Here is a 25,598-nt window from a genome sequence, read left to right as displayed (position 1 = left end):
CCTCCCGCCTCAGCCTCCCAAAGTGCTGGGATTACAGATGTTAGCCACCACACCGGGCCAGCCAGCTTCACTTTTCTTAAATGTAGATAACAGCTCTTCCATTGAGTCATGGAAAGATTAACTCAAATCATTTGGGACTCAGCTCATCTCGTGCCTAACACATATGAAAGTCGACATATCACGTTTCCACAGGATCTCCCTGTTCTCACCCTCATGCACTCTACAGCTGTAGCCAAAGCCCCTCCCAGGTCATGAGTGTTTTTCTTAGACCTCAATCAGGGTTTCTCTTTCACCCTTTCAAGGCAAAGGGTAAATCATCTTCCACCTACAGTAGCCATCTTACCACCACACACCCATTCAAATCCTTCAATTCCTTTCAAGGCCCAGGAGAAACAAATCTTCTCAAGCCCAACACAAACACTACCTCCTCCATGAAGCCTCCTGACTCCTTTAGATCAATGTTTCTCAGCCCCGGCTATACCCAATCATGGAGGGAACTTTAAAAAAAAATTAAACAGGCCGGGCGCGGTGGCTCAAGCCTGTAATCCCAGCACTTTGGGAGGCCGAGGCGGGTGGATCACGAGGTCAAGAGATCGAGACCATCCTGGTCAACATGGTGAAACCCCGTCTCTACTAAAAATACAAAAAATTAGCTGGGCATGGTGGCGCGTGCCTGTAATCCCAGCTACTCAGGAGGCTGAGGCAGGAGAATTGCCTGAACCCAGGAGGCGGAGGTTGCGGTGAGCCGAGATCGTGCCATTGCACTCCAGCCTGGGTAACAAGAGCAAAACTCTGTCCCAAAAAAAAAAAAAAATTAAACAAAAATCTCTGAAGCCTGGGCCTCAGCCCTGCTGTTGGTCTGAGGTGTGGCCGAAGCATAAGGAATGGAAGTGACTTCTTACACTGAGACCCAACAACGCTTCACCAGCCCTTTCCCTGAAGCACTTTGTATAGGTTGGTGCAAAAGTAACTGCAGTTTTGATCACTTTTAATGGTCAAATCCAGTTACTTTTGCACCAACCTAATATCTCCTACTCCTTATTTTAATTATATACAAATGTATTTAAAGTATAAACTTCTGGAAAACGGGATCCATGTTTGATTTATATATCGTCCTCAAGTTATCATCACGAGAACAGTAACTTTGGAACTACCAGGCTGCCGGCTATCTCTCGAATGCACAAATAAAATTTCAGTGCCTCTGAAATATGGGATTCAAATTCATGATTTGAAACAAAAGGCTATCGGTACCTGAGTAAATAATCTCCATTTCAACAGCTCAGCTGTTAAGCTCTACTTATATGACTCAGCCAATGCATAAGGGAAGAAATGATTTATCCAGAAATAGGGAAAACATCACTAAAATAAAGTTAGTGCAGGGCTAACCACTTCTGTGGTCCCTCCCTTCCCACCTCCTACCATCCTAAAACACTTAGAGTTCTCTAAATAGATCAAGCACCCTTCTGCCTCCATGCTTGGAATATACAATCCAATCTTTAACCACATTCCTCATCTGGGTCTTACTATTCATTCTAGAAACACCTATGACGGAAAGCCTTCCATTAGGTGAAAGTCCTGGTTCAATATTCCTCTTCTGTATTCCTTTTGTATTTGGTAAATTATTGCTTTTATCATAGCAACTGTCAAAAAGAAATTATTAGCTAAGTGCCACGGCTCACACCTATAAGCTGAGCTCTTTGGGAGGCCAAGGCAGGAGATGCACTGAGGAGTTTGAGAGCACACTGGACATCATAGTGAAATCTCATCTCTACACACAAAAAAATGTTTTTTAATCTGCCAGACATGGTAGCATGAGCCTATAGACCTAGCTACTTGGGAGGCTGAGGCAGGAAAATCACTTCAGGAGTTTGAAGTTAAAATGAGCTATGATCACACCACTGCACTCCAGCTTAGGAAGCAGAGTGAGAACCTATCTCTATAAATTATTGTTTGGTTTATCTAGTTACCTACAGGTTTCTTAGTGGTGGGGAGGCTCTCATCACTGTAACTATGTCATCTTATATAACATATGGTTATATACCTTATGGGCCGGGCACCATTGCTCACACCTGTAATCCCTGCACTTTGGGAGGCCAAAGCAGGTGGATCCCCTGAAGTCAGGAGTTTGAATCCAGCCTGGCCAACATGGTGAAACCCCATCTCTACTAAAAATACAAAAAATTAGCCAGGCGTGGTGGTGTACACCTGTGATCCCAGCCACTTGGGAGGCTGAGGGAGAAGAATCACTTGAACCTGGGAGATAGAGATTGCAGTGAGCTGAGATTGCACCATTGCACTCCAGCCTGGGCAACAAGAGTGAAACTCCGTCTCAAAAGAAAAACAAAAAACAAATCATAAAGTATGGTACTCATGAAGTCTTCAATAAATGCTGAAGGAATAAATGAATGAGGAAAAAGGCTTGAGTTTGTTCATCTGTACAAATGAATGAGTTGATATATAATGTCTTCCCCCTTCATATTCTATTAAAATGAAGGATCAATGTATAATACTTGTGTGGTGCAGGACAGAATAATTTTTTTTCTTTTGGTTTTTTTTTTTTTGGAGAGGGTCTCACTCTGCTGCCCAGGCTATAGTGCAGTACCGTGATCATGGCTCAACACAGCCTTGACCTCCAGGGCTCAAGCAATCCTCCCACCTCAGTCTCCTGAGTAGCTGGGACTACAGGCACATGCCACCACTCCCAGCTAATTTTTGTACTTTTTGTGTAGAGATGAGGTTTGCTATGATGTATTTTTTGTATAGATCGGGTTTTGCCATGTTGCCCAAGCTGGTCTCAAACTCCTGGGCTCAAGTAATCCACCTGCTTCAGACTCCCAAAGTGCTGGGATTACAGGTGTGAAGCACCATGCCCACCTGAATAATTTCTAAATAATATCATAAGTTACTACTTCTATACAAATTCTACTTTATACATTATTTTGATATTTAAGCTGCAGGACAGTAAATTGTTATTATGCTGTTTATTATGATTTGAGAAATTTCTCTTCACACAGCATTAGGTGGTCATGGACAACCCTAATTTTAATAGAAGATAATACAAGATTTTACATAAAGAACTATAGGTAGTTGATAACTTTGGATAAACAAAAAATGAATACTAAAGAAATTTTTATGTTTTGATTCCTAAATGGTACCTCCTAATTTATTTTATTTATTTATTTATTTATTTATTTATTTATTTATTTATTTATTTTTAGACAGAGTCTCACTCCGTCACTAGGCGTCAGGCTGGAGTGCAGTGGCGCAACCTCGGCTCACTGCAACCTCCACCTCCCGGGTTCAAGAAATTCTCCTGCCTCAGCCTCCCGAGTAGCTGGAACTACAGGCACGTGCCACCATGCCCAGCTAATTTTTTTGTATTTTTAGTAGAGACGGGGTTTCACCATGTTGGCCAGGATGGTCTCAATCTCTTGACCTCGTGATTCGCCCGCCTAGGCCTCCCAAAGTGCTGGGATTACAGGCGTGAGCCACCGCGCCCGGCCGGTACCGTACCTATTTTAGATATTCCCTGAGAAAAATTTCAACCCAGAATAGAATGCATGTTAAGGAACATATGTGTATGGTCCATTCTTCAGCTTCTGGCCCATTCTACTTATAATCTCAAATGGAGTTACTTTCTTCTTTTAAAAAAACAAAAAAGGCATCTCCATAATTAAGATATGCAAAAGTGTGATGGAGCTTTCGAATTAATATTTTCTATTAGCTCTCAAGGCACTGATGTCCAAAAAACTGGTAAACCATTTTAAATAAAATAATGAGGTATTTTTGTGAAGACTTGGCTCAGAATTAACTGGGAAGCTATCACTTTCCTAACTGCAACCATTGCTTGTACTAACAGAGGACAAGGCTACCCAAACTATTTAAACTACACATATTTATTTGGAAAAGTTTTATTTGATTACCAGAAAGTTGAGTCATTTAGATACATTAATTATATACATTAATGATTAAATTCCTTGATAGGGAGAAACAATTGTAACTGGCTTACTGCAACCTCCGCCTCCCAGGTCCCTGATTCTCCTACATCAGCCTCCCAAGTAGCTAGGATTACAGGAACGAGCCACCATGCCCAGCTAATTTTTTTATTTTTCAGTAGCGTGTTGTACTGGCCCGAGCATAGAAAGTTAACACCAAGATAAAAGTATGCCAAATTGCAGGGTCTTTATTGCCGGCGGACACGGAGGACTCACGTCTCTCCAACCCGTGGCCCCGAAAGGAGGGTGTCAAGACCTTCTATGCCTGTAAATCACCTTGGGGGTGAGGGTGAGGGGCGGGGGTGAGGGTGAGGGGCTTTAGACATTCCGAGGGCCAGTGGATTCCGTAAACCACCTCCTGGGCGGAGATGAGGGTGAGGGGCTCCGGACATTCGGGGGCTTTGGATATTCCGATTGTTATTTAAGTGGTTTACAGAAGTCAAGATAAGCGTTAGTTTACACATTGTCTGGATATGAGTGGAAATTACAGACCTTAGTTAACTTATTACAAGTAGAAGGGGCCAAGATGGCGTGGGTTTGGACTGCTTGCCTGTCACATCAGGGTTACAGAGAGCAGTTTCAACACAAAGCCTAGGTATGGTTGAGGTATGTAGTTTTATGGGGCTTTTACCATGTCACAGCGACGGGGTTTCACCATGTTGGCCAGTCTGGTCTTGAACTCTTAACCTCATGATCCACCCGCCTTGGCCTCCCAAAGTGCTGGGATTACAGGCGTGAGCCACCGCGTCCGGCCGTTTTGTTTTTACACATAAAGGTACTCCTCACTGTGCTTGAGTGCAGAAAGGTGTGGTTCTTCCTAAGGTTGATTATGTAAAGCAAGATTCCAAAAACAAGAAAATTGCTTTGCGAACACAGTACTAGAATTGGCTGCGGCTTCCCTGCGTCCAGTCCCATGCTCAAAGATCAGAACAAGCAACTTTATCCACCATTTTAATAAGGTAATTCAAAAATGTTTAGGTCAAGCCATGGGAGAAAACTTGCTCCGCTTCTTGGAGAATACCTAAACCCCTAAAGGTCTCTAATTATTCTCCGAAGTCTACAGCCAGGCTGCATTTTACGCATTTATTAGTTTACAAAACCACGGGGACACTTCACTCAAAAGCAAATCCACATCCGGAAAGAGGGAAAAATCCACGGCCAATGTAAATCCCCTACCACACCAACTGCCCACGTCGCACCCCAGGCTGCAAGAGGCTGGCACTCACCCACCGCTCTCCCGGGAAACCCAGACCCAAGTGTTTCAAAATCAGAAGCGTGGCAGGCTAGTTCGCTCTCACGGGCAAGAATCTTAAACCCCAACTGAAGAGATACCCATGTACGCTGGGCGCCGCCATTTTGACAGAAAGCGGGCCTGTCCCGCAGGCCCCTACGCAGGTCGCCCTGAGCAGCGCCGTAATGCCACAGAACCCTTGGCTCATCACCTCCACACCCAGACATCGCGCCTCCCGACCTAGCGAAGGCCAGGAAACCCCCACCCAGCCGAGCAGGATAGGGCGAAGTCAAGTCACCCTTGAAATCCCGCAAGGCCTCTCAGGCAGCACTGAGGGCGGCCGCAGCCAGTGGGGGCGGGGCATCGGCGGTCAAGGGCGGGGCTTCGGCGCGGCGGCCTTCGGTAACCCGGGCAACGCAGCTTCCTGGAGGTACTGGGGCCGCTGCGCCCTGAAACACAAACGTCCCCTCCAAGACCCCGAACGGTTCGCAAAGGCTCTCCGTGGTGCAACTGCAGTTCCCTCGAATGCTCGCGCCTCCAATCTTCGTCCCCCAGGGGCTCGGCTGGATGCACCGACAGCCAGGCCTCCAGTTTCCCCGCCTTTCAGCCGCGTGGAGTGGCTGCTGGGTCCAGAGCCTCCAGGCGGGGGCGGGGCGGAGCGGAGGCACCTCCCTCCAGGCACCGCCCCCTTAGCTGCCCCGAGGCCTGCCTGTGCCCGCCTCGGAAGAGGCCCGCGACGCCGGGTGTCGTCCGCAGTCCTCAGGAGTGCCCGCCTAGGTCTAGGTCCGGCCTGCTGGCAAGGCCGAGCTTTCGCACTTTATTTCGTTCGTAGTTTCTGTACAGACTGAAGTTCCGTGGGTTGGGCTGTACTTGGGACCTCTCCGAAGAGGACCCGTTTGTTTTTTTCTTTCCAAAATGGCAGCCTCCAGCCGCGCACAAGTGTTAGATCTGTACCGGGCTATGCTGAGAGAAAGCAAGCGTTTCAGCGCCTACAATTACAGGTGACGCGGCGGTCGCCGGGGACCGGGGGCCGGGGGCCGGGGGCCAGGGGCGCGGGCTGCCACGGAATGTCCTTGGCGACTAGGAACCACCGTCCTGCGCCGGCGGCCGCGAGACAGGGACCGGGCTCCGCCATCGAAAAGCGTGCTCCTGCCTGCAGGTGTGGCCTCTCAGACCTTGGGGAGGAGCAGAGGGCTTGCCCTCCTTTCTACCAGGGAAGACGTTCACGTCTTACAACGTTTTTCCCCTAAAGGCTACCTTGGTCGGTGCTCTCGGAGCATGATTAGTGTTATGTTTCTGCAGAAGAGAATAAAAGGATGGAAATCAGCCATTGGTGAAGTTAAGGCCAGTATGTTGCATACATAAAACTTCCCTAGAGCACTGGAAAAGTTGAGCGTGGAAATGGCCAGTGAGTAGCACACAGCTAAAAAGCTTAAGGCACACGCTAGCACCTCCCTAAAATTTCCTAGGTGTCGTAAAGAGTTCTTTTGGTTGCCAGAATCAAATCCGTTCTATTTAGGGTACGATGGAAATGCCTAGCGGTAAAGGAAAAAGGGTCTCACAAGCTTTGGAGCTGAAACCTCAGTTTATCCTGGCTCACCAGACAGATCCCGCTTATTGACCTTGACAGCGGGACACTGAGGGTCTAAACTCTTACATCTTTAATATAACACATTCACTTTTTTCCATGCCTCACCACTCCCCTATTTGCCTATGATTATTTTTCTGTTGTTGCTGCCCAGGCTGGAGTGCAGTGGCGTGATCTCAGCTCACTGCAACCTCCGCCCCACAGGGTTCAAGTGATTCTCCTGCCTCAGTCTCCCGAGTAGTTGGGATTACAGGCGCCCGCCACCACGCCTGGCTAATTTTTTGCATTTTTAGTAGAGACGAGATTTCGCCATGTTGGCCAAGCTGGTCTCAAACTCCCAACTCAAGCAATTCACCTGCCTCTGCCTCCCAAAGGGCTGGGATTACAGGCGTGAGCCACCGTGCCTGGCCTGTATGGGTTTTTCTAATTCAGAACCTCTACTTTCACTTTGTTGCTGCTTCTGACCCATCATTTTCTTATGGATTCTCTCTGCATTTTTTTCAGATGTGTTGTTTGGTTTGGTTTGGTTTTGACTAACTGCTACTCTCTGATTTTAAGCCATATTCCCCTGAGAAAAAATCTGACTGGATCAACTCATCTCTTTACCCCAAGCCTCACTTAGGTGACTGGCCAGCCTATGGATTGGATGTTATAGGAGCAGAGCCTGTCCTTGGAACACACCTGGTTAGGTAGGCTCCCCTCTACCAGGTGTGTGAGCTGGCAAACCGACCTGTACAACCTCTGTCAGAAGACAGGAACACTAAGCCTCTTAAGCAATGACTCTCAAATGTTTAGAAACCTACCTAGAAAACATGTTCATTCTGCAAATTTGAGAACAGCATCTAGGTCATACCACTGAAGTCGTATCTAACCAGTTAAGTGGTTAAATTTAATGGGAGAGCATGATTTTACTTAATGACTTTGACTTTGGAGAGTAAGGAGTGTAATAATAGGCATACTGGTGCAATTTCTAGCAAGATTAACCAAACACCTAGCACCAAGTACTTAACCAAGTCTGTTGAGGGAACACATGAAATATGCAAGTTAAATACATAGAAACCATTTGATTTCACCATAGTCTGGAGGAAGATACTTTGTCATTTAAACTGAGGATACATAAGGACGTGGAACCAGCAGGGAGTTCACACGCTAAAGAAAGTGGCAGGGAGAGGGTCTATGTGAGAGCATGTAGGAAAGTCAAGGTGGAACCCTCAAAGACTATAACTTGGACTAGTTACTCAATCTCTGTATTTCAGTGTTCTTCTTTGTGAAATAGACTGTTGGACTAGACAGTCTCTAAGGACCCTTCTATTTCTGAAATTCTCTTTGGAAATGATTTATGAGCAAATGAGTCCCAATTGTTTTCAAATGAGTGATTGCCAACTGAACAGGAAAATCATTCAAGAAACTCAACAGGAAAATTATTCAGACTGCAGGAAAATCATTCAAGGCTGTACCTGAAAGGCAGAAAATTGAAAATGGCTTTCAGTATGGGCAACTGTAAGATGATATACATTCAGAAAATAATTGGTGAAATTATACTTCAAACATATAATTTTAAGCTAAACTTATTACCCAAATATAAATGTATTATTCAAAGGAGTCTGGTAATCGTTTTATACTGTTGCCTGAGATCGTGGACCTAAAAACTTAGGTTTCTGCTACTATCATCTCCCAAGATAAACTTACTTGTTATAAAATATGTCCTTCTTTTACATTAAGGCTGTGTCTTGTGGATTTCAAGAACAGTCCCTTCCCTCCACTCTAATCTCAGCAGCTATTTGTCACTGATGGCAAATCAATAGCAACACAGCATCCACTGATCAATTCTGTGTGTGACTGCTACCTTATAATCTTTACATCTATTAACATGTCTATTTTTGACAGTAATCTTGTGAGGTAGGTACTATTTTTATGACCCTGTAGGGCAACTGAGGCACAGGGAGGTTAAGTTACCTATCAAAAGTAATACAGGTAGTGCTGGATAAGCAATCAAAAGTAGACTAGTAAAAATTTTTTAATGACCTGCAAATTGTTGTGCCTAAAGTAATTGGAATAGTGAAATAAATACTTCGGAACGCTCTTGCAAGACCTAAAATATAGGCCATGTTTTGATAGCATGAGCCCTGTCTGTTCCTCCAGTCTCAGCCAAAGTCCCACCTGTGCATCCTGTCCTCTGTCATCATCAGTTGTAGTTTCCTAAATGTGCCATGTCCTCTTGGGCCTCCAGGCCCTTGCAAGTACTGTTCTATCCTGCAGGTCCTTTATCACTCCTGTCTAGAGTGCCTCCTCTTCCTTCAAGACTCAGCTCAATTGTGACCTTCTTTGAACAAAAGTTTGCCCTACTGTCTTCATCTCACATCCCTCCCTCCCTCCCTCCCTCCACCCAAACAGGTCTCATTGCTGTATGTCATTCTTTTCCCTCAGTGCTTCTACAAAACTTCTCTGAAGCATACTTTGCCCAGTGCTGTACCACAGCAGTCCCCAACCTTTTTGGCACCAAGAACCAATTTCCTGAAAGATAGCTTTTCCAGGGACTGGGTCAAGGGAGGGGATAGTTTGGGATGAAACTGTTCCACCTCAGATCATCAGGTATTAGATTCTCCTAAGGAGCTCACTTGCATGCACAGTTAACAATAGGTGTTCCTATGAGAATCTAACGCCACTGCTAATCTGACAGGAGATGGAACTCGGGCCGTAATGCTCACTCACCCACTGCTCACCTGTTGTGTGGCCCTGTTCCTAACAGGCCATGGACCAGTACCAACCAGTCTGTGGCCCCGAGTTAGGGACCACTGCTATACCAGACCCTGAAGAGAGGAAGATGAGTTTTGAACCAAACTAGACACCTGCCATCAGTGGCTTTACAAGCCTATGTGGGACACAGGTATAGAGATAGTTGTCACAGACTGGTTTAAGTGCTGTGACAGAAGGATGCACAGGGTGTAGAATCTAAAAGACCTCTCAGGGGGTGACGTTGGATCAAAGGTATGAAGCAGCATGTGTGCTCAGGCAGGCAAACAGCAGAGCACTGCCAGGGAGGTAAGTATGATGCAAGGGGTGACAGGAAGGCACTGACGTTGGAGAGGGCCACTGATTTGAGGGCCTGGGGGCCATGCTGAGGACCCTGGACTTTACCCTTAGCTCACAGGCAGCCACTAACATGACATGATCAGATTTGCATTTTTGATAGATCACTCTGGCAGCAAAGTAGAAGATGATTTTGAGGGACCAAGGACATCAAATGGGAGTTGATTGCAGCAGTGCAGGGTAGAGATTAGGATGCTAGTAAGGACAGAAATAGTGGAAGATAGAAATAAATGTTGTATTTGATAAATCATTAGAAGGGAAATTGTTAGAACTCGAATGACGGGACTGAGGACTAAGGAAGAAGAGAATCTAAGCAGAGTCTAGAATGGCATCCAGGTTTCTGGTTACGCTAAGACAAGGAGAGAGTGAATTTAAACTTGCGCCATTAACTAACTTCAGTAATACAGAAATAGCTGGACGTGTGGAGAGAGGGTTTTTTAGCTTATTTTCAGGGTATCTTGAGTGCAGATGTCCCCTGGGATGCCCAGCAGAGATAATCACAGGGCTCTGAAGCTCAGAAGAGTAATCAGAACTGCAATAGTCAGCACCACTGACTCTATGTGACCCTGAGCAAGTCACACCACTCTTTGTTCTGCAGTTTCTTTGTAAGAATCGTAACTGATCATCTCACACAGTGTAAAAGGGTCCCAAGACAAATACATTTAAGAACCACGTTCTTTTTTGTTTTTTTTTTTTTAGTTGGAGTCTCGCTCTTGTTGCCCAAGATGGAATGCAATGGTGCGATCTCGGCTCACTACAACCTTCACCTCCCGGGTTCAAATGATTCTCCTGCCTCAGCCTCCTCAGTAGCTGAGGTTACAGGCACCCGCCACTACGCTCAGCTAATTTTTATATTTTTAGTAGTGACAGGGTTTCACCATGTTGGCCAGGCTGGTCTCAGGTGATCTGCCCAGCTCGGCCTCCCAAAGTGCTGGGATTATAGGCATGAGCCACCGCACCCAACCAGGAACCACATTCTTAAACTTTGTCTTCTTGGCTCTTATTCTTCCACCTCCTTCAATATTGATGTTCCCTAGAATGGCATTCGTAGCCCACTAATTTTTCTCACCCTAAACTAAGATTTCTTAATCTTGGCATGACCAACCTTTTGGGCCAGCTAATTCTTTATTAATGGGGACTGTAGTCAGTGCCACTGCTTAAGTGAGTTAATACACGTCAAGTACTTAGGAAAGTCCCTGGTGCTAAATGGGTACTTGATAAGTAGAATTATCATCGTAAGTCAAATTAAAACCTAGATATTAGGTGAATTATCTAGGAATACTATTTATGTTAGTAGTTCTCATCCTGGGGTGATTTTATTTGACAATATCTGGAGATTTTTGGTTGCCACAACTCGGAAAGGGGGTGCTAGGCGTCTGAGGCCAGGGCTGCACGGGGGACAGCCCCCATTAACAAAGAATTAGTTGGCCCAAAAGGTTGGTCACGCTAAGACTGAGAAATCCTAATTTAAAGTGAGAAAATTAGTGGGCTATGAATGCTATTCTAGGGAACATCAAAATTGAAGGAGTTGGCTGAAGAAGAGCCAAGAAGACAAAGTTTAAGAATGCGGTTCTTCAACTTAACTGATCTTAGGCCTTTTACATTCTTAAATATTGCTGAGGACCCCAAAAAGCTTTTCTTTATGTGGGACACATCATATTAGAAATCAAAACTAAAAGTTTTTAAAAACACCTGTTTTTAAGTGACTAAATCGATTATGTTAAATAACACTTTTATGAAAAATAACCATTTTTCCTCCCCAAAAATTAGCAGATTGATAGTTTGACACTTGTGCAAGTGTCTTTCATGTTTGGCTTACTAGAAGACAACTGGGTGCTTATATTTGTTGCTACCTACAATTTGTTGCTACCTATAATTTGTTACTACCTACTCTTTGTTGCTATATCACATGTTGCTTCGTGTCTGGCAATTTCCCCTGTATACTCCTAAGAGAATGCAGATGTCTTCCCGATAACTATGAAAACAGTTTTACTGGTGGATCCCCTGAAAGGTCTCAGAGACCTCTGCCCTGGTCCCTTGAATAAACCCTACTGTAGGGTTTAAGAAATGGGAGAAGACCAAGTAAAGAGTAGTGTTGCGGAAGCCAAGATAGTCGTATGTTTGGGAAGGTAGCTGTGGTCAGCAGGGTGGCTTGCCTTAGCAAGGTCCAGTTAATAAAGAGGGGAATATGGTCCGTGGCTTTGGCAATGTAGAGACCTCTGGTACCATTACCAGAATGTTAATGAAGTGGTTATGGCAGAACCCAGATTGTGGGGGTTGAGACATGAATCAGAAGTGAGTAAATTGCTACTGTTGAGTATAGACACCCCCTCCACCTCCCACCGGAATCTTGGTTCACAAAACATGAGAGTAGATAACCGCTAGAGCAGGACCCCATGAGAGGTGAAAAGTGGTACATGAGAGCACAGCTGGTGGGGTTGGTCTTGGACAGAAGGAACAGCATTTCGTTTTACGTGAGTGGAAAGAAGGAGAAGAGGGTAAGTTGGAATATGGGAGGGTGGAAATTTGACTTGATTTGTGCCAAGCCTGTCAGCCAGTTTCTGGGTAAAGTGGAAGATAAGCAGATTTTGAGGAAGCACCTGTTCTTGCCTTTATTAGGGCTCATATTACATATACAGTTATCATTCTTGACTTCCTTGTTTCTGCCATACATTCCTGAAGGCAGAAATTCTGTCTTATCTCTATTCCTAGTGCTTAGCATAGTACCTATGTATCAAGTTGGCACAAAAGTAATTGCAGTTTTGGACCATGAATTTTAAATCATTATAACTAGGCTCAAACACATCTTTATTAATCAAAATAGGAACTGTTACAATCAACACATTTTTGCCATCGAGAAATAAATTTATTCCTGTGGCGTAAAAATGCCTGCTTCAGGATTCCACAAACTCTTGGAAAGCATTTTCTTCATGCAGCTAGTCATGGAAGTGTTTTCCCTGCAAGACATTGTCAAGATGCTTGAAAAAGTGAAAGTCAGTTGGTGAGAAATCAGTTGAATATGGTGGATGGGGCAAAAACTTCGTAGCCCAATTTGTTCAACTTGTGAAGCATTGGTTGTGCAACATGCAGTTGAGCATCGTTATGGAGACAAGTGGACCATTTCTTTTGACCAGTGCAGGCTGCAAGCATTGCAGTTTTCTGTGCCTCTCATGGATTTGCTGAGCATACTTCTCAGATGGAACAGTTTGGCCAGGATTCAAAAAGCTGTAGTGGAGCAGACCACCAAACAGTGAGCATGTCCATTTTTTTGGTGCAAGTTTGGCTTTGGGAAGTGCTTTGGAGCTTCTTCTAAATCCAGCCAGTAAGCTGGTCATCACCAGTTGTCATATAAAATCTACTTTTCATCACACGTTGCAATCTGATCAAGGAATGGTTCATTGTTGTTGCGTGGGATAAGAGAAGATGACACTTCAAAATGACAATTTTTTGCTCGGCTCATGAGGCACCCATTCATCAAGCTTTTTCACCTTTGCAGTTTGCTTCAAATTGAACGACCATCAAATGGTCAACATTGAGTTCTTTGGCAACTTCTCGGGTAGTTGTAAGAGGATCAGTTTCCGTGATTGCTCTCAACTGGTCATTGACAACTTCCGATGTCCCGCCACTATGCTCCTCATCTTCAAGGCTTTTGTCTGCTTTGCAAAACTTCTTGAACCACCACAGCACTGTATGTTCATTAGCAGCTCCTGGGCCAAATGAGTTGTGACTTGTCTCCACTGCTTTTCGATCCATTTTGAGCTCAAATAAGAAAATTGCTCAAATCTGCTTTTTGTCTAACATCATTTCCATAGTCTAAAATAAACATAAACAGCAAGTCATTAGCAAAAAAAAATCAAGCAAGAATTGCCCATTAAAATGATGTATAATATAACTACATTTATTTAAGAATGTATTCTGATATCAAATGGAAAATTTCAACAATGAAAAAAGCCTCAGTTCCTTTTGCACCAACCTAATAAATATTCATTGTTGAAATGCAAGAGAAAATTGTATTCAGAGGTAATTTTTATCAGCCATTCCTTTTTATAGATTAAGAAATATGTTATTGTGAAACTTGAGAAGAGGCTGAAGTGATGTCCAAATGCATACCAAATGTAGTATAAGAACTCCCTAATTCTTTATCAGATATTTGAGTTTTTATTAATGTGTTATACACTAAGCATTGTGCAAGGAGCTGCAGATCAAAATGAGCCTCCCATTGAGGATAAAAAATTACAAGCTCCCAAAGAAGTTTATCAATGAAGTACAGAGGAAAAGCCATAGAAAAGAGCTGGTATCCTAAGTGCCACCTTAAAATTAGGAATGCTTTTGACCAGAAGTCATAGGAAGCCCTTACATAGGGCTTAAGTAAACAGGGGGCTTATTCTTCTCACATAGGAAAAGTCTAGAGGTGTGTAGCTGCCAGAGTTTATAGCAGCTCGAAAATGTCAAGGTGTGTGTGAGTCTCAGTGTTCCTCTCATGCTTATGCCTGATGGTTGCAAATAGCTATTGAAGCTCCAAACATATCCTTATGTTTGGAAGAAGAAGGGCAGACCCAGCCAGGAAAGGGTAAAGCTTTCCAGCAGGACTCTGCTTTTGTCTCATTGACCAGAACTTCATTACATTTATATCACTAGGTAAACAGCAGGCCAGATAATTAGGATATAGCTATTTCAGTGTAGTGAAAAGACAGCAGAGAGAAAACGGTTGGGTAGAACTATTGGTCAGGCAACAATCTGTGTCAGCCACAGCTGTGGAAATGCGATGGAGGAGCGTTCCAGGCAAAGGCAGTAAGGCATGTGAAAAGTAAAATGCAAGGCGTATATTAGAACCAGATATAGATAACTGTGGCTGAAATGTTGGACTGAACCAGATGGCATGATGTTAAATGGTAAATAAAATCCCAGTAAGTAACAAAATAGCTCTCAAAACAGAGTAAGGCATAGAAAGGAGAAGCAGCTTGACTGATCTCATAACTGATCAAGGGGAGAATGAGATTAGAAGGCCGCCTCACTCCCTGTGGGCTGCTGCTTCCACAACCCTACCCTTTTCAGAAGCAAACTTCCTGCAACCCATGCATCCTCTGACTAAGCCTGCAAAATCTGTAGAAACATCACCCCAAGGAAATTTATTTTCACAGTTCCTCCTTATAGGTGAAATGGTTAAACATGCTCCCTAGTTTTATGAATGGTAAAATTCTTAAGTGCTGATCAATGTCAGGTCTTAGTTACTATTTACTACACAACTGAATGAAACATTATTGGTATCTGTGATTGCAGTCTTAATGAAGGAACTAAATAATGACTCATGTTTAGAAGTCTGTTTCCTTTTCAAGCCACTGGAACTCTTTAATAAATTACCAGTTGCAATCCAGACTCATTGGCAAACTGAGGAATTAGAACATGAGCTCCTGGAATGGGAACCAGGCAGCCCTCTCAGTCATTAAAGGATTTCTTTCGCATGTATTCCTTGTTGCAGATCTTTTAACAGTGAATGCCTCTTCTACCCTATGTGTCACTGATTGATCAAGAAAGCTAGCATGAATAGTAATTATGTAGTTTGGATGTTGTCTACACCCAAATCTCATGCCGAAATGTAATCCCTAGTGTTCGAGGTGGGGCCCAGTGGGAAGTAATTGGACCACGGGGGCAGATTTCTCGTGAAGAGTTTAGCACCATTCCCCTTGCTACTGTTCTCACAATAATGAGTGAGTTCTCCTGAGATCTCATTGTTTTAAAGTGTGTGACATCTCCTTCCTCACTTGCTTGCTCCTGCTCTTGCTTGTGATGTGCCTGCTCCCCCTTTGTCTTCTGTCATGATTGTAAGTTTCCTGAGGCCTCCCCAAAGGCTGAGCAGATGCCAGCATCACAGTTCTTGTACTAAGCCTGCAGAACCCTGAGCCAATTAAACTTATTTCTTTATACATTACCCAGTCAATGGCAGAACAGACTAATTCAAAAACCAACCCTAATATGAATAGTATTAACAACAAGCACCTTTCACTTTCTAAAACGGCAGCTACAGTGAAAGCGTAATGCCAAATGTTCTTCCTCTTTGAGACAAAGGAACAAATCCATTTCTTCCTAATATTTATTGAAAATTCATTGGGTGGTGGGTGGGTGGATGTGGGTATGTGTGGGTGTGTCTGTGTCTGTGTGTTACCACACTAGAACCTAGAAGTAGGTACAATACAAACATACGATGACCCTGCTGTTACAAGATTGTAGTATGGTTGGGCCTGTGAAATGTAAATACAAGCACAGCTCAAGAAACTGTGCATACAAGCATGCAAATTGAAATAGTACCCCAACAGTGGAGATTTGCAGAATGTAGTGGGGCTGGGGAGACACGTTGCAAAATGATGTTTTGGCTCTCACATATTACAGAAATATTGTTTGAATAACGTTGTGTTGTATTTTAAGGAGCCAAATACGAAATGTTGAACACATTCATGTCTGTAAAAATTGCTTTAGCTCTTTTATTATACGATATGTAAGAACATAGTAAAGGACGGAAAAACTAAAAGAGAAGAAGACTGCTTTGTAAAAGTTTCTAAGTTGTTTTCAAATCAATTCTTAACATTTGTTCTGAATTTATGTTACTGGGTTTCGTATAGAGCCTGTGGCACTGTATTAGAAAGGTTACCTGACCCCTTCAACAATGCCCCACAGGCAGCTAAAGGTAATTCATGTGTGCCTAAAAACAGTTTCTTAGACTTTTGAAGGATTATTCATTATTGTTAAATAAGCTGGAGTTTCAAAAAAAATGTTTTTCTCTTATGTTGCTAAGTTCTGCCAGGTTTAATTATAATGGTTTCAAAAAATAAAAATAGTACAGTTAACTTAGAGTTGAAAATATTTAAGATATTTAGATTGAGAAAATCATATTCAGCAGCCTAAGTTTGGGGTACATTCTTTTTTACTCTAGATATTAAAGCATAGTGTTAAAAAGTTATTAGAGCTGTATGTCATTGCTGATTTATTGACTAGTTTACAAGAGTTTCTAAATTGCACTTATTCTATTTATACTTTGCCTTGGCCTTTAAAGCATTTTTAAAACTCATAAAAATACATATAGTAAAATAAAATAAAATAAAATAAAATAATTGTTATAATTAAAAAATAAGGAATCAAAGCAAAGAGAAAGTAAAGATAGAGAATACAAGAAAATGAGGAGTAAAGTTAGGCCACAAAGTACAATTATAATAGAATTTTCTTAAAGTGTCTCTAAATTATTCTTTGTTGCAATAGGATGATACCCTTTTGTATGCAAAATGTAGTTATAAAACGTTGTTTGAAAATGGCTATAATGAGCCTAATAGAAAAGTACCTCGTAATGATTCATGTCAGTAGTCATAGCAGACTTTGCTGAGGATGAAAGGTACTTCATATCATATTACTTCTCCTGTATACCCTTTTCTTCACACTGAATCCTGCCTCATCAGATCATAGATTGCATTTGTCTTAGTATTTATTTCCCCAATCAGCTGGTACCTAGACAATTTAGATAAGTTCTGACCGTCAGAAACCAAATAAAGTAATAAAAATAGGCAAGTTACATGAACCAAACTGAGAGTTTCTAGATTTAGCAAAGTTCGGCTAAGTTAAGGTGGGTCCGCCTGGCTGTTGTCTGGACCTGTGATAGGAATGCAAGTTGCCAAGGTTATGACATAATATATCACTGTGACATCTTAATCGTCTGTGTGGTTTCATAGGTTCTCATTGGAATTCTGTTTGACTGTATTAATAGTTCTCTTAATTCAGACATTTTGAGGTTAAAAAACAGCTCGCAGAAATGATCTTTCATGATTTAAAAAAAAAAAAGAAAAATCGCAAGTGACTTCCTTCTAGAATTTCCGTCCTATTTTCTTTTTACCCCATCTTTCCCCAAAATTGTGACTCCTGACTTTGCCTTACATGTTGTTTTCAGTGTAATGGATGAGTGTCATGAATGAGACAGTCTTGATTTAGAAAGATTTCTGGCCTTTAAGAAACCTTGGCTCAAATTTTAGGCCAACTAGTGGTTTTCATTCTGTGACCTTGATATAAATCATGTACTCCCTGTGTGTCATCTGTAAATTGAGACTACTACAGTTTCCAAACTTTCTAGCAGAATATTTGATATTCTAGTAGGTGCTCCAAAATCATTTCTGTATTTCAGCAGATATGAATGAATTGGTTATGAATTAGTAACTAAATGAATTAGTTACTACATAGTTGTCTCTTACACTGGTAGTCCAACTGCCAAGTCTTTGAAATTTCTCGTAACTAGCAGTCGTTTTGCTGACTCAGTTAAACTTGTTGAACCATATTCTGGACCAGATATTTATTAGTCATCCAAGAAACTCTATCACTGTAATATGTAGTTTTTATATGATGCTTTTTTGATCTTTCATTCAGCAAACATTTATTGGGTACCTGCCTTATGCCATACTCGTTACTCCTTGCTGAGGCTACAGAGATAAGCAAAATATAACCTTTGCCCAGGAGATGCTTGTAGTTCAGGGCATAGACTCATAGATTCCCTGAAATTTTTACAACAGCATGGAACCAATATACCAATAGTGAAATGAACAGAATATTGTGGGAGCAGACAAGAGAGACAACAGCCTAACCCGAAAGAGGGCTGGAGCTGAAGAAGGCAGTGGTGGCTGACCTGGTCTATAAAGGGCTAGTAGGGACTAGCTGGGGAAGGGAGGCAGGAGCAGAGGATAAGACGTGAAACACAGTTTAGTTGATGTTGGTGAGGAACTGTTAGCACTCTGCTGTCGCTGGTGGCACATAGTGGGAGATGAGTGTGGAGACAGGTGGGACTACTAATCACAGAGAGCTTCGTATGCTGTGCTGAGATAAGATGCTGGAACGGGGCCCTTGGCATCGAAAAGCCATTTGGGTGTTTTCAGCAGATTGCAGACACACCTTTAGCTAGCTCACCCTATTTAGAAAAGACACTGAAGACATGGAGGCCATTTGGGAGGCCATTGCCCTAGTTGAGTATACTCAGATGATGGCAAAGGCCTGGCTGGAACAATGGTGACAGCACAGGGAGAAGGGAACTGGCTTTGAGGTATGTTGATAAGCAAAATGAGCTGGCCCTAGTGTTTGGTTGAATATGTTGGATTAGAGGGAACAAATCAAACTAAGGTTATGAGAATATCGTTAGAAGAAGAAAAGTCATTCCAAATGAAGCATCAAACATAGAGGACAGTGCATTCTTGGCATGAGGAAGACGTTTTCTTTGAGTACTTTTGTGTACAGTATTACTTTGTGAGAGCATTTGAACGTTGCAGACATGATCTTAAAGCAGGTACCTGGATCTGGATGTTAACTTAATGTGTGGCCTTCTATAGCTGCTTATTTCTCTCTTCTTTATCTAATTATTCTATATATTTTCTATATTTATGTTAATAATTTGCCTATTAATATTCATCGGTGCTCAATTAGTTGATTATGTCTGCTCTCAGAGTTAATGGATGGCTGTTACCCTCATTAGACATCACTGATGCATCTATTAGCCTTAGGCATTTATTATTTTGTTCCGGGGGTAATGTTCTGGAAGGGTTTACCACCCCCTCTCTTTGGCCTAGTTTTTTCCAAGTTAACTTATGTGATCAATTGGTTGTAATTATGAATATTATTCTGTAGCATAATTACTGACTTAAGGATTTTCTACATTTCTTTCTGCATGTTCACTCAGATATTTTCCCTATAACATCTGATTCCTAAGAGTGGTATTGTTTTAACCAGATATCACTTCTATAGGCAGAAGTGTCTCTTAACTAAAATCCCCTTTGCCCTTGACTAAAGAGAAGCTAAATTAAATGAGAAAATAGTTTCTTGCAGATAGATTGGAGCCAGAAAGGATCACTGATCTCCTATCCTAGCCCAGTTGTCTTTTATTCATCCAACAAATGTCGATTGAGCACTCACTGTGTACTAAAGACCAGTGTTCTGTTTCCCTCCTCCTAAGACTAAGAATAAAAAGCTTCCAGCACTGTGGGGGCCTCTGGACTTATGGGGACATTGATATAGTGAGCATAGCATGTTTTTACCTCACACTTGAAACTTGAAGGAACTTCCCAGCTGGGAGTATAACCAAACCAGAGCAGACCCTGATCAGGCAGCCTTCTAGAAGGGGCATTGCTCACAAGCTCTGCCCGTTGTGGACTGCAGAATCCTGACAGTGACCATCAGTCTCAGCACCTGGGTTAGGCAGGTCTCTTTTCCCATATAGAAGGACCGTTTTCACTTGAGGCTCTGATGTACTAAAAGGTATGTCCGTACACCTCAGGTCACTGTGGTTGGTCCTTCACCCCTTTCCCTCTTGGTACTTTCTCTGTAATTTTAACACATTCCATGGTTTCAATTGCCACCTCTATGTTTATTCCCAAGTCTCTGTTTCCAGCCCCGGGCCCTCTCCCAAGTACCAGACACATTACTCACCTGCCTCCTGTGAGGGCCCTTCAGAGGTGCATAGGCCACTGCTCCACATCCACCCAGACCTGCCACAACAAAGCTGGAACTGGGCATTCATCCAGGACTCCTTCCTCACCCCAGCTTCCCCACATTCTGCCTGGCTACCTCCCAGGCCCATTCCCTCCACTTCACCCTCACTACTTTTGCCCATCCCATGCTGACATCTCACCTGGATGGCTGCATTCGTATACCACTGTCAGTCCCCTGCACGCGGTGGGGTTTCTCAAGTGCAGCGGCAACTAACTGAGCTGTGTGCTGGGCACTAGGATAATTGTGGTAGTTGGGGGATTCCTAAGAGGAGGAAGTTCGATGGTTTCTCCAAATTAATGACCTTGCAAGGATAACAGAGAACTGAACCCAGTCTTTGACTCCAGAACCTGCACACTCTCACCCAGCTACTCCACCCACTTTCTTCAAATGTGCCAGTGGCACCATGTGGTTTGTGGAATGGAATTTATTCTTAGCTTCACATGGCACTCTTGTTCTTCCCCCTCATTTCCTGTCTACTCTTCATGTCAGCAAATCCAACTTCTTGCATTTTCTTAATAGTGCCATACGGCTATAGACCTTCATGTGATTCCATATTACTTCCTGTGTTTGGAACACACTTTCCTCCCTTCTTAACAAATTTCTATTCGTCCTTCAGAATTCAACTAATAGGTCAATTCTGGGTAAGCATTCTGAAACCGCCCAACACCACCCTGCTCCCTTTTTTAAATTTTTTAAAAGAAGAAGAAAAAGGAAAAAACTATGGATGTTTCTTATTGTTCTTGGAATAGAGTCCAGAATCCTTACCATGGCCTGTGTTTGCTTGCTTTTCTCGCATTCCATCCTGTCAGCTTCCCATCTGGGGATGGTGTTGTCACACTGGCGTTTTCTCAGCCTCTTAAATGCTATGCTCCCTGGTCCCCATGCTGTCCCTCTGTCTTAAGGCCTTCCACATTCACTTGCCTGGACCCCAGCAAAACACTCCCCAGTCCTCTAAGCTCACAGCCCCATACACGTTTCAGTAGTGACACTTACACCAGTTGTAATTGTACTTTTATTTTGTTCTGATCTGAGTCATGGTTCTCTGACCACAGTCTCTAGGAAGTCAAGGACAAGGACTAGATGTGCTTTTGGTCAGCACTGTCACCCCAGCATCAATGCCAGGCAGCTGTGGGGTACACAAGTCTGTACATATGAGTCATGTTTATGGCAGCCCCTCTCTTGTCTTCCAGACACTGTATGCAAAGTCCTGGCTGTAGCATGTCCTCATCACTCTTGCCACATTTTCACTAGACTGCCATCCTCCATGGGTGTAAGAACTGTGTTTGAGTCAACTCTTTCCACAGTGACAGCACACTGCAAAGCATAAGAACCGTTGGCTGAGTGGACGCTGCATGTGTGCATGCTGCTTATTAACAAGTAGGGGTAAAGGGATTTGGGTGAACTACTGGGGCGGCCATGTTCAGACTCGGCAACTCACTTCCTTGTCCTTCCTCCCTCATTACATATGAATGTGAAAGATTCCCATAGAATTTTTAGATCAGGCACCGTTTCCCCAAACTAAATTTGTATCGATTCTTTTTTCCCAGAAATTCACCTATTACATATGTATTTTTCAAAAGGTCTTCCTGTAAATGAAGTCCGCGTGATTTCTTTGTCATTGGGATCAGTGCCACGTATGTGTAGGCAAGCAAAGAGCTAATGATAGCCATACAGGAACAGGATAATTTGGAGAAGACCATTAGCAGGGGATGAGCCTCAGCAGGAACCAGGAGAACAGCCCTCACCCTGCCCCACCCCACCTCAGATGCCATCACTTCTCAGAACTACACTCTCAGCTTACCCCAGTCAGTGCCATGAAAGCTCCATGCTCATCCTGACGCCTCTTGTCCCACAGCCCACAGTCAGCACAGATGGGCCCTTTGTGCCTCATGATTTGAATGTCCAAGTATGCATGCTGTCTCTTGTGACCCATCAGCCCACATCGTCACTGTTGCTATGGCCCTCTTGGTGCCTCGTGCTAGGGGGCCATGCAGACAGCAGGTCCTATCCCTCTATCCCAAGCTAGGTCAGAATTGCTTCTCATCACAAAGTAAGGGACTCAGGTTTGGGGCTCTTTCTTCCTGTGTTCTGGCTTAACTCACAAACTAGCCCAGATAGGAGTCTCTCTTCTCCTTTCCAGCACTCTTGCCCTTCTGCTTTTGGCTCCTCATCCCCAGAGATCTTCAGATGATCCATCCCCTAATAAGCAGGGATTGGGGAAGGGATGTATTACAGAGATGTCATATCAATAACGTTTTTAAGAAGGACAGATGCGGCCGGGCACGGTAGCTCATGCCTGTAATCCCAGCACTTTGGGAGGTTGAGGTGGGCAGATCACAAGGTCAGGAGATCGACCTGGCTAACAAGGTGAAACACTGTCTCTACTAAAAATGCAAAAATTAGCTGGGTGTGGTGGTGTGCGCCTGTAGTCCCAGCTACTCAGGAGGCTGAGGCAAGAGAATCTCTTGAACCTGGGAGGTAGGGGTTCCAGTGAGCCGAGGTCACACCACTGCACTCCAGCCTGGGTAACAGAGCAAGACTGTCTCAAAAAAAAAAAAAAAAGGACAGATGCCCCTTGGCTTAGGACAGGGTTACATTCCCATAAAACCATCATAAGTTGAAAATATATTTAATACAGTATACCCAACCTACAGAACATCACAGCTTAGCCAGCCAACTTTAAATGTGCTTGGGACACTACCCTTATAATATAGTTGGGCCAAATCATCTAACACAAATTCTATTTTATAATAAAGTATTGGATATTTCATCTAACTTATTGAACCCTGTACTGAAAGTGGAAAACACAGTGATTGCATGAGTCCTCAAAGTATGGTTTATACGGAACGCCTGTTGCTCTCATGCCGTGATAAAGTCGAGAAATCCTAAGTTGAACCATCGTAAGTCTGGGACCATCTTTAGACTAAATTCAGGAAACAGTATGTGTTAGAAATATAGTTTCTTCAAAGTCATTTCCTTTCCCTTTTAAAAAATAAGAACATAGGGAAAAATTACCCCAGATGTTAAGACATCTCAGATGATGAGCAAAAGTTGGTGTAGGAATAAGAAAGGTTCCTATCATTGGAAATGTCTGCCACCATATGATTGTGGAAATGTTGTTTTATTAAGATGCCACCATCTGTTTCACCAATAATTTTCAAAGGCCAAAAGAACCAATTTGTAAGATAATGTATGGAAAAATAAGTCTTTGTTTTAATTAATTAAAAATAACTGATAAATTAAAAACCCTTCTTGTTTCATAACTTCTATTACCATATACAGTCTTCTGGCAATATTATTTTCATAGTAATTAACTTTAACCCACTGTCCCTCAGAAAGCTTCATATACTTCAGGCATGTAATGATTATCACAGGGAATTACTTCCCTGAATTCTTCTAACCCTAGGGAATAAGAGGGAATCCAGTATTTATTTTTATTGTGTCCTCCATGTTTTCTTTTTCTTCTTTAAGAATGGAGGAGAGAGTTGCCTTTCAGCACAACCTGTTTTCATTTTGCAGTTCTTCTATATTTTCATTTGCCAACCAGGAGAAAAATGTGTTCAGAATATTGGTACCTAAAAAAAGAGACTATGGTTGATTTATTTCCTATTCGCAGAGTCCTTGCATTGTGCACAAGAGTGGGAGCTGTGGACAGCAGCATCAGAAGCCAGCATGCCGTGTGCCCCAGGCGTGAGCTTCACTGCAGTCCTGACTGTCTGGCTCGGTGATGGGCCAGTGCAAATAAAAGAAAGCGCAGGGTGCGGGCAAAACAAATGGGACAAGTGTGGGTGGAGCAGATAGACAAACTGAGCATTCGCCCTTCACATTTGCCCTTGAAGAATTCTCTCAGCCCTGCTATATTTCCAGCTCTTTAAGAGCAGAAAACCATGTCACATCTATGGGGTTTTTTTTTTTAGATGGAGTTTTGCTCTTGTTGCCCAGGCTGGAGTGAAATGACATGATCTTGGCTCACTGCAACCTCTGCCTTCCAGGTTCAAGCAGTTCTCCTGCCTCAGCCTCCCCAGTAGCTGGGACTACAGGCACACACCACCACACCCTGCTAATTTTGTATTTTTAGTAGAGACAGGGTTTTAGCATGTTGGTCAGGCTGGTCTCAAACTCCTGACCTCAGTTAATCCACCTGCCTTGGCATCCCAACGTGCTGGGATTACAGGTGTGAGCCACAGCACCCAGGATCATGTTATTTTTAAATCTCCCACTGGCTTTGGCTAGAGTAGGAACTATAGTAAAAGGTGCAAGTAAGCCAAGAAATTATAAAAGAGAGAATTTGTGTGTGAAAGCTTTGTAATCTGTAAAGCACTTACAAATTAAGGTAGTAGTAATGTGGTTGGAAGTGTTTGGGAGTTTCTTATTTAGGTTGGAGGATCTTACGGCCTTGCTAAAGAAGATGAAGTCCTCTATTAGAATCTCCAGTAATTCCCGAGTCAGATCAATGGCATATATCATATTTTTACTACCAGTTATCTCCACTGCCTATTTTCCTGTCTCTCATCTCTGTGGACAGTAACTTTAACATTGCTATATAACATAGGCCTGTGAGCCATATTCATTCAATTAACAAGTATTTACTGAGTTTTTACTGTAACAGGCACTGTTCTAGGCACTGGAGATTCATCCGGGAAATAGAACTTAGCAAGTTTCAGCTTTCATGGAGCTTATGTTACAACAGAGACTTACTATACTTCTGATCACTGAAGACACTGGAGGCAGTAGTCTCATAAATGCCTTTGCTATACAAAATTCTATACCGAGGCTAAGTTACAGTTTGATTCCAGTGATCAAAAGCATTGGAAGAATTGGTTTCGTTCAGTTTCTGATGAAAACCATTATAATGCTAATAAAGTCAGTACTTACCTATGAGACTATTTACTGCCTTAGGGATCTCTCTTCCATACTCACACAAATCCCTTATTATTTGGTACACCCAGAAGAAAGGGTAGCTCCAGAGTGAATTAACATTGATTGAATACATGCTTTCACGCACTTTATGTTATGGACTTGAATATGCATTGTCTTATATAGTATAGAATCACTATGAAATGGGTATTCTTACTTCATTTTACAAATACAATCTAATAGCTCTTTTTTTATTGACCATCTCCCATAGGCCAAACACATGCTAGGCCTTTCCTTGTATTATCTTATTTAACTGTCATAAAAACTCTAG

At 42.9% G+C, this 25,598-nt stretch overlaps 2 protein-coding genes and 1 long non-coding RNA gene across 8 annotated transcripts in view; 1 reads left to right on the top strand and 2 right to left on the bottom strand.

Annotated features, from left to right (window-relative positions):
* Positions 1-5,445, bottom strand: part of FARS2 (phenylalanyl-tRNA synthetase 2, mitochondrial) — a 512,246-nt gene extending 506,801 nt beyond the window's left edge. For all 5 annotated transcript variants that reach the window (XM_064362954.1, XM_064362953.1, XM_064362955.1 and 2 more), the window contains exon 1: positions 5,222-5,445. The gene's annotated coding sequence lies outside the window, so the exon portion shown is untranslated. The remainder of the gene's footprint in view (positions 1-5,221) is intronic.
* Positions 5,446-5,926: 481 nt separating this feature from the next.
* The window catches only part of LYRM4 (LYR motif containing 4), a 167,144-nt gene continuing 147,472 nt past the window's right edge, over positions 5,927-25,598 (top strand). For both annotated transcript variants that reach the window (XM_064362950.1, XM_012440335.3), the window contains exon 1: positions 5,927-6,227. In XM_064362950.1, coding sequence (XP_064219020.1) covers positions 6,142-6,227 — 86 coding nt within the window. In that variant the 5' untranslated portion in view covers positions 5,927-6,141. The remainder of the gene's footprint in view (positions 6,228-25,598) is intronic.
* On the bottom strand, positions 12,620-20,787 carry LOC105708728 (uncharacterized). Its single transcript, XR_001105376.2, has 3 exons — positions 20,550-20,787; positions 20,348-20,406; positions 12,620-13,717 (listed from the first exon to the last, which is right to left on the bottom strand). It is a non-coding gene; the product is annotated as an uncharacterized LOC105708728 (long non-coding RNA).

The sequence above is a fragment of the Aotus nancymaae genome, unplaced genomic scaffold, assembly GCF_030222135.1.
Source record: "Aotus nancymaae isolate 86718 unplaced genomic scaffold, 86718_ANA_hifiasm-v0.15.2.pri h1tg000051l, whole genome shotgun sequence".
Lineage (NCBI taxonomy): Eukaryota > Metazoa > Chordata > Mammalia > Primates > Aotidae > Aotus > Aotus nancymaae.
This window is presented reverse-complemented; position numbering and strand designations above follow the sequence as displayed.